The 7,877-nt window shown below is 34.6% G+C and overlaps 1 protein-coding gene across 2 annotated transcripts; it reads left to right on the top strand.

The window, feature by feature from the left end:
* Positions 1 to 805: 805 nt before the first annotated feature.
* Positions 806 to 7,154, top strand: LOC107875761 (transcription factor GAMYB). 2 transcript variants are annotated; one of them, XM_047402088.1, is made up of 4 exons: positions 806 to 1,623; positions 3,334 to 3,678; positions 5,676 to 6,618; positions 6,712 to 7,154. In XM_047402088.1, the coding sequence occupies exons 2-4, from the start codon at positions 3,337 to 3,339 to the stop codon at positions 6,954 to 6,956; spliced, it is 1,530 nt and encodes a 509-aa protein (XP_047258044.1). In that variant the 5' UTR covers positions 806 to 1,623; positions 3,334 to 3,336; the 3' UTR covers positions 6,957 to 7,154. The 2 variants fall into 2 exon arrangements, with proteins under 2 accessions (XP_047258044.1, XP_047258045.1); XM_047402089.1 differs by having other exon boundaries at positions 907 to 1,623; positions 3,324 to 3,678.
* The last annotated feature ends 723 nt before the right edge of the window (positions 7,155 to 7,877 follow it).

Here is a 7,877-nt window from a genome sequence, read left to right on the forward strand (position 1 = left end):
AATTTTAATATATCACCTTATTAATTATAAATCATTTAAATCATGAGAAATAAATTAATAATAAAAGTAAAAAATATATAAAATCATAAACTATCTCTTAATTTTTCAAATTGAAAAAATAAAGTTGGACAATTTATTAGTTTACTGTATAAGAAAAGATAAATGGAGTGATCTCTTGACTGCAATAAATAAAGTTGTACAATTATTTTTAATATAATGAACAAATAAAAATAAATTATCAATTTTTTTAATTTTTTAAACTGAAAAAATAAAATTGAATAACTACTTTTATTATATTAAATATGATTTCTTTTTTGTTAATTTAATGATGTAGGTGTTAATAATTTTAACTCATTTATGTTTGATTTGACATATTTAAATAAAATATTAAAGAGTAATTTTAATATATCATTCTTATCAAAATATTGATCAATAAATAATAATAATAATAATAATAATAATAATAATAATAATCAAAGTAAAATAAATAAATCATCTATTAATTTTTTAAATCGTACAAGTAAAGTTAGATAACAATTTTAATACACTGACCATCGAAAAATATAGTTCAATAAAAATGTGATTGTTTCTTCCTTAATAAGAGATATCGAATTCAAATTTAAATATAAATAAATCTTTAATAGGTAACACTCCCCCTACATAAGTTCTAGTTCTATACATTGATTAATCAAATTTCAATTTGAACGTCGAATATCAAATCATTAAAAAAAAAAAAAAAAATGTTTTAGTACACTGGACTGATGAGGCAACTCTTTATCTTTTAATCAGGCTAAATAAAGTTGACAATTATTTTAATAAAATATACTGTATAAATAAAGACAGTGCAAAAAGCTTCAAATTTAAAGAAAGAAAAATGATTTCTTTTTCCTTAATTCAATGATATGGGTGTTATCTATTCCTAATCTTTCTCCTCTATTTTATCTCTCTTTCCATTTTCCATTTTCCATTTTTTTGAAATTCCTTAAGCTGCTGGCACCTTACTAGTGTTTCTCTTTTCTCAAACTCTTTCATTAATAAGTGGATCTTGAATTTCCTTTTTGTTCATTTTCCCATTTTAATAATTTGGATTTTTTTCATTTCCAGTTTATCTTTTAATTTTGTTTAAGAATGTCTTTAATGAAGTCCTAGTCTTGGATTTTGTATAATTTAATTAAAGTTTGGATTTTGACTTCATTTTTAAAAGGGGTTCTTGTTAATTTGAGTTTTAAGCTGTTTTTCATTTATACTGTGTTTCTTTTTTCAGCTTTGTTTATCTTGGATTTTGTATAATTCAAATGTTGGGTTTTTTTACTTAATTTTCAAAAAGGGTTCTTGTTAATTTGTGTTTTAAGCTTATTTTCAGTTTTGTTTTATCGGGTCTTTAAAAAAATTCTAATCTTGGATTTTGTATAATCTAAGTTTTTTTTTTTTTTTACTTCATTTTTCAAAAGGGGGCTCTTGTTAAGTTGGGTTTTAAGCTTACTTTTCTGTTTTTTCTGTTTTGAATTCTGTTATTTATTTATATTTTTGTTTTGTGTTGAGTTTTGTTAAGGGATTGATTAGTGTGTCACTAGCTCCAAGACTCTGTTGGGCTGCTTCACTAAGCTTACTTTCTTTATTCAGGTATGATTAGATGCTAATTGTGTGATCAGTTTTTATTTTGAGCTTGTTATGTTTTCTGGTTTTATTTGGCCTTTATTTGTCTAAGCAGTTTGTACTAGCAAGATATAATTGGTTTCTGCATTTTGAAATTTTCATTTAGTAACTTTTTTTTTTTTTTGGGGGGGGGGGGGGGGGGGGGGGGGGGTGGATGTATTTTAAATTGGTTTTTATTGGTGTTAGTAAGTTTGTAAATTTTAAACTAGGAGTTCCTTTATCATATCAGCAACAGCAACAAGAACAAGAACAAGAAGAAGAATGCACCAGTGTAATCTGACTAGTGAGATCTAAGGAGGTTGGTGTTTAGGTAGTCCTACCCCTTAACTTGTGAAGGTAGATAGATTGTTGCTGATGACCCTCGGGTTTCTTGTTTCGTTAGGCCTGTTAAATTGGTCAGCATACCTCTATTGGGGCTATTTTCTTTATTTGTTAGCAGTTTGAACTAGCATGATTTAATAGGTCTCTTGATAATGAAATTTTCATAGTGTCTTTTTCTTTTGGGTTTCGGGGGCGTGTGGGGTATGTGTTGAGTTTTGATTGGTGTTAGTGAAGTTTCTAAATTTTAAATTAGGAGGTCCGTTCGTATTAATTATGAATCTCTTTCACATTCATTGTGAACCATGCATTTATAAGTTTGGTGCAAACCCAGAGTGTCAGCATGTATTTTGACGGGGTCGAGGGCTAGTCACCTGGTGACCTCCCTGTCTTCCACAGTGGAAGTGGAGGGTTCAAACTAGCTTACACTTTCCCTTTCACTGTCCACTAATGTAATAAAAAATGTGTAGGGCTTTGTAACTTTTTTAGACTGAGGTTATGCTGTGCAATGCAATTAGCAGGGCTGTTCTTTTACTCAGAATTGTCATAGTGAAATCAACAAGAGCCTATTGGTGGAAGAGGTTTCCAAATGAAATTGATTTCCTTAGCAGCTAAATCATTGAGTTTGTGGTATGCTGAAGCTAAATGATTAGTCAATACTATTGTCTGCTTTTTTTATTTATTTGTTTTTTTTTTATGGGTACTACTTTTATTTATTCATTTTTGAAAGTTAGCGGCTTCTTTATTTTATTCGACAGCTATGACGTATGTGTTTATTTTCTTTGTTCAAATCAAAAAATCGTTATACATACCTTTGGATTGAGCTCAATGAATTTCTTTGTGGACGTTGTATTATATATAAACCCTTTTACTCCCTCCGTCTCATTCATTTTACCCCCAATAACTGTTTGTGTTGTGTTATTTGGTAGTTAGATGAGATAAGGTGGTCTGGTGAGTTTTTAGATGTGTGATGCCCTGAATTATGTGTCGAAAATTCAGAATAGTTATCCCTTTTAATCATTTATCGTTTAACTTTTATGTTATTCTGTGAGAATCTATATTAGCTTGCTTTCTGAAGTTGGTGGTTTATATCTATCCATTTTATTCTGTAGTTTCAGCATTTTTGTGGTGCTGTTATTTGAATAAAATTCCTTTTACTTATCCCAAATTTCTTTTTTGGCTGTTCCTTTATTGTTCAACAATTTCTGGTAATAAGCTCGATTGACTCGTTGTGAACGAGGTCACTCATTTAGAACATATCGTCTTTATTTTTCCCGCAACTTTATAACAAACAATTTCATGTCTCCTTCTATTGGAAGTTACATGGTTTTATTAATTTATTTATTAAGCATTTTTTAGGATATGAGCATCACAAGTGAAACCGATGATATGATGACATCCAAAGTTGACATAGATTCGCCAGATGAAGCTAGTGGTGGAGAAAGTGTACCACTTAAAAAAGGTCCCTGGACTACTGTGGAAGATGCGATTTTAGTGGATTATGTCATGACAAATGGTGAAGGGAACTGGAATGCTGTCCAGAGGCATTCAGGACTTGCTCGTTGTGGTAAAAGTTGCCGTTTGCGGTGGGCAAATCACCTGAGACCAGATTTAAAGAAAGGTGCATTCACTCCAGAGGAAGAGCGGCGGATACTTGAACTACATGCTAAGATGGGAAACAAATGGGCACGAATGGCTGCTGAGGTTCATTCTCTATATCTTTTTGTAAAATCTTCAAATAAAATGTCTTTAACTGGCATCCTTCATTTATGTTTTCATTTCATACTAATTCCTATTTAAGTTGGATATCCTAGCCCCAATAAATTCGAGGTCTCTGCCATTCCCGTGGACAGAATCCATATCATCACTCCTTACGGACAATGTCTTGTAATCCTTGATAAGTACTGATTTTATGTGGTATACTTTCTTCTTTAGTCTGTCCAAAAAGAATGACAAATTTCTATATTTGGAAATAATCTAACTTTAAATTTTCTATTTTACCCTAATGAGTTGATTTATTAGTATAGCAATGTCTATGGCTTACTTTATGTAACTCCTCAAGTTTCAAAGGTCTCTTTTTTCTTAAATTCAGTGCCAGTCAAACAACATCAGATAGAATGAGATGGAAGGAGTAATACAAGTAATTAGTACTCCTTCCGTCCCAATTTATGAGGCAACGTTTGACTTGATACAAGGTTTAAGAAAGAAAGGAAGATTTTTGAAATGTGGTTTAAAATAAATGTTTTAGATATTTGTGTGGCTATAAATTATTTCACTAAGGATAAAAAGAAAAATTTTAAAGTTAAGTTGCTTCTAATTATAGAAATGCGTCATTCTTTTCAGGACAAACTGAAAAGGAAGGGTGCCACATAAATTGGGACAACTGGAGTATTATTTTGATCAGTTCGTCGTCTAATTACGAGTTTCTAACTAACCTTAAAATTTCCAGCTGTGTTAGGGGACTTCGATCTTTTCAATCTTTTTGAATCAGATTTAGCTTTTCTTTCCTGTATCCCCTTGCTTGTAATCATGCTATCCCAAATTCTATAATATGAAATTATAGAATTTCAGGTGATTTGCGTACACTATGGAGGTAGGGGTAAGGTTTGCCTACACTATATACTCCCCAGACCTTTATTGGGGAGTGTAGAGTGTAATCCCACAAGTGGGGTCTGGGAAGCATAGAGTGTACGCAGACCTTACTCAGGTGGATTGATAACAGTTGGCCGTCCACTTAATTTGTTATGTAACTACAGCTGCATTTTCTTCTTTTAATCCTGGTCAGGATATGATATGAAGTCCCTAACTGATAGACCTGTTTCACTTGTTGATGTCTATCGGACTGATTTTTAGAATTGAAGTGGACTCAGATTAATCCACCATTTGGAAATGAGACTTGAATATTTGGAAATATAAGAGGACTACCACTTCGAGACACGGCCTCTGAGCCTTAGAAATCAAAAATGTTACATCTACTCTGATGGGCATTGCACTAGGAATTGATAATGTGAACATGTATGGACGTACCAGCATAGCTTTGCTGATCAGGCTGTTATTGGCAATTTTTTTTTTATCTCTCTTTAAATGGAACTAGTCATTAGATATTAAACTTTCACAAGTATCTTGCTGTATTTGTCTTGCTCTTTGTTCAACATTAAGCTGCGTCTAAAATCCACCTAATTATGCCATGACGAGAAAAGGTATGACATGGATTTGGCGATTCATATATACCACATTAGAAGTTGCCAGAATCCAAGATGTAAAAGGTGTCTGGCTCACTGAGACTTATTGCATCATCAAGTCTTGTCTACCTGAACAGATTTGTATGTACATTTGTTATACATTCGGTGATTGTCCCTTGACCAGGATAGGATAAGTAGACAAAATTGTTTGCCTGGTAAAAAGGTGAGAAGTGAAATTACAAATGGAATGCCACATTGTCATAATCCCTTTCTCCCAAGATGATTATCTTTGTACGATATGCTGTCACTTGTTGTAGTCCTAATTACATTCTTCCATTATCTTGATACACATATGCTGTCACTTGTAGTAGTCCTAGTTACATTCTTCCATTATCTTGATACACATGATTATGCTTTGGCCTTTGGGTGATTAGGAGTGTGATATCTTCAAATTCTCATTGTGTGATTGGTGGTATATGATTCATATTAACTTTTGTTATGCCCTTTCTACCCTTTCAGTTGCCTGGCCGCACAGATAATGAGATAAAGAATTACTGGAACACCAGAATAAAGAGACGACAGCGTGCAGGATTGCCAGTTTACCCTCCAGATATTTCTTTCCTAGCAAATCAGAACAAACAAAATGAGGAGTTGGGTGCATTCTCCTCTGTAGATGCCCAAAATTCTAATGTCTTGGGAATTAACAATTTTGAAATTCCTGCTGTGGAGTTCAAAAATTTGCAGCTCGATCATCTGTTGTATCCGCCACCACTTGGTGAAATTCCTGCTGTAAGTAGCTTTCTGGCCCAGGGTCATAGAGCTCCCTATGGTAGTACGTATTTGCTTTCAACAATGCATCCCTCAAAGCGTATACGAGGATCAGAATCGATGTTCTCCGGTTCAAATGGTGATCTTCTCCTCAGCTCCTCACAATACCATAATGGCGGTTCTTTGCTTGCTCAACCCTTGGGGTTTTCTTCATATAATCATCATTTAACATATGATGATGACCGATCATTCTCAAGTGTAGTTCATGGCGGCCATGCCTGTTTAAATGGCAACTCCTCTTCTTCAGAGCCCACATGGGCCATGAAGCTGGAGCTCCCTTCACTCCAAAATCAGACAGCAAACTGGGGCTCACCTCCTTCCCCTCTTCCTTCATTAGAGTCGGATGATATTCTGATTCAATCCCCTCCAGCTGGAAACAGTGAATCAGGTAGTCTGTCACCTAGCAACAGTGGCCTACTGGATGCTGTGCTTTATGAATCCCAAACTATGAAAGCTTCAAACGATAACTCACACCAAGGGAAGGAGACATCTGGTGATGCAGTCAATAAAGGATGGGAAAGTTATGGGGATCCAGTCTCTCCTTTACATCATTTCTCTGCATCAGTTTTTGGTGAATACACCCCTGTCAATGGAAGTTCATTACATGAGTTCCCATCAGTGGCCACAATGCCAGGTGAGAATGGTTTATTTACCCACTCCTCCTGATTGTCTTTATAGTTGAAATAGTATTGTGTTTCTTTAATTGGATTCTTCCATGATGTTGAAGGATGCAAGATTAAGAAAGAGATTGGCGATCTAGCCCCCCTGGATGAGAATGATGACTCGTTGAACCAGACAATCTTTTCCAGCCCCAAGACACAGCATGCTAAGAACAGTCTGGCATTGAAAGAAGTAATTAGTTCTGGCTTTTTCGATGATTGTGGCTGGGATTGCAAGCAAATCCGTGCAGTAGCAACATCATCAGGTCAAGCTTGTGGACGCAGTTCTTGGGATGCCATGTCAGCTGTGTAGTCAACAACCCGAATGATATTATTATGGTACTTTTAAGGTTTTGATAACGTCTTTTGACACTAAACTTGGTTATCCTATTAAATGACTATGGAATACCATGTAATATTTTCCATAAGCTGGAAACACTTCTGCATGTTCTTGTGTGTGCATTGTTTAGGCAATGTGGAGACAAAAATAATGAAACATTTTTTTGTGGCATCAAGTTGATTGCAGTTTTCATAAAATGGACAGTGAGCAAGCATTCATGATGCCTCCCCCAATTCTTATTTGCTGTTGTAAATCAACTGTGGTTTGGTGAGGTTGCAGAAAGACTTGTGTAAGGCAATACGTTGCACCTCATGCCCTACATACATGCAGTTTAGATGCATGAAATGGGGTTAGGCGAAGCCTGAGAGTCTCCTCAAAACCTGATTTTGTGACCAGATTCTTGTCCAGAAAGTTTGTCACAACTTTAAATGGGATATGCTAGCTTTTTATTCTTCGATGTTATATATCGAACACTAAAACCCATCTAGAATTTGAATTCATAACGTGCGTTTAACTTACCACTGTTGAAACAAAATCCTTCACATATTGAATCGGCTTTTCCATATTGAAGGAATGCATGTGGACCCACTTGGCGGACTCGGCCTCAAATCAAACCTAAATTTGAAACTTCGAAAAGTATGTATCCGCATGTGTCCCTTTCACCAGCTGAAATACCAAACTTTCGATAGCTGCAGAATTCGAACCCCTAACGTAAGCTTAAGTTGAACTAACGCCTTGGCACCCCAATGTTTCATTTCCTTCATCAGTGAGTTTTCTGACGGTTCTAATGAAAACATACTTCATATTCGATGCGCACACATTTGCCACTTTAACTATGGCTGAATAATGTATTCACTTAAAACTTATAAGTGACAAACTTAAATAATCTTACTG

This window comes from Capsicum annuum, unplaced genomic scaffold (genome assembly GCF_002878395.1).
Source record: "Capsicum annuum cultivar UCD-10X-F1 unplaced genomic scaffold, UCD10Xv1.1 ctg1489, whole genome shotgun sequence".
In the NCBI taxonomy this organism is placed as follows: Eukaryota; Viridiplantae; Streptophyta; class Magnoliopsida; order Solanales; family Solanaceae; genus Capsicum; species Capsicum annuum.

Coding starts and splice junctions, on each gene's coding strand:
- LOC107875761 (XM_047402088.1), top strand. CDS start 3,337: ATGAGCATCACAAGTGAAACCGATGATATGATGACATCCAAAGTTGAC. Junction 3,679..5,675: donor GGGCACGAATGGCTGCTGAG/GTTCATTCTCTA, acceptor CTACCCTTTCAG/TTGCCTGGCCGCACAGATAA. Junction 6,619..6,711: donor ATCAGTGGCCACAATGCCAG/GTGAGAATGGTT, acceptor ATGATGTTGAAG/GATGCAAGATTAAGAAAGAG.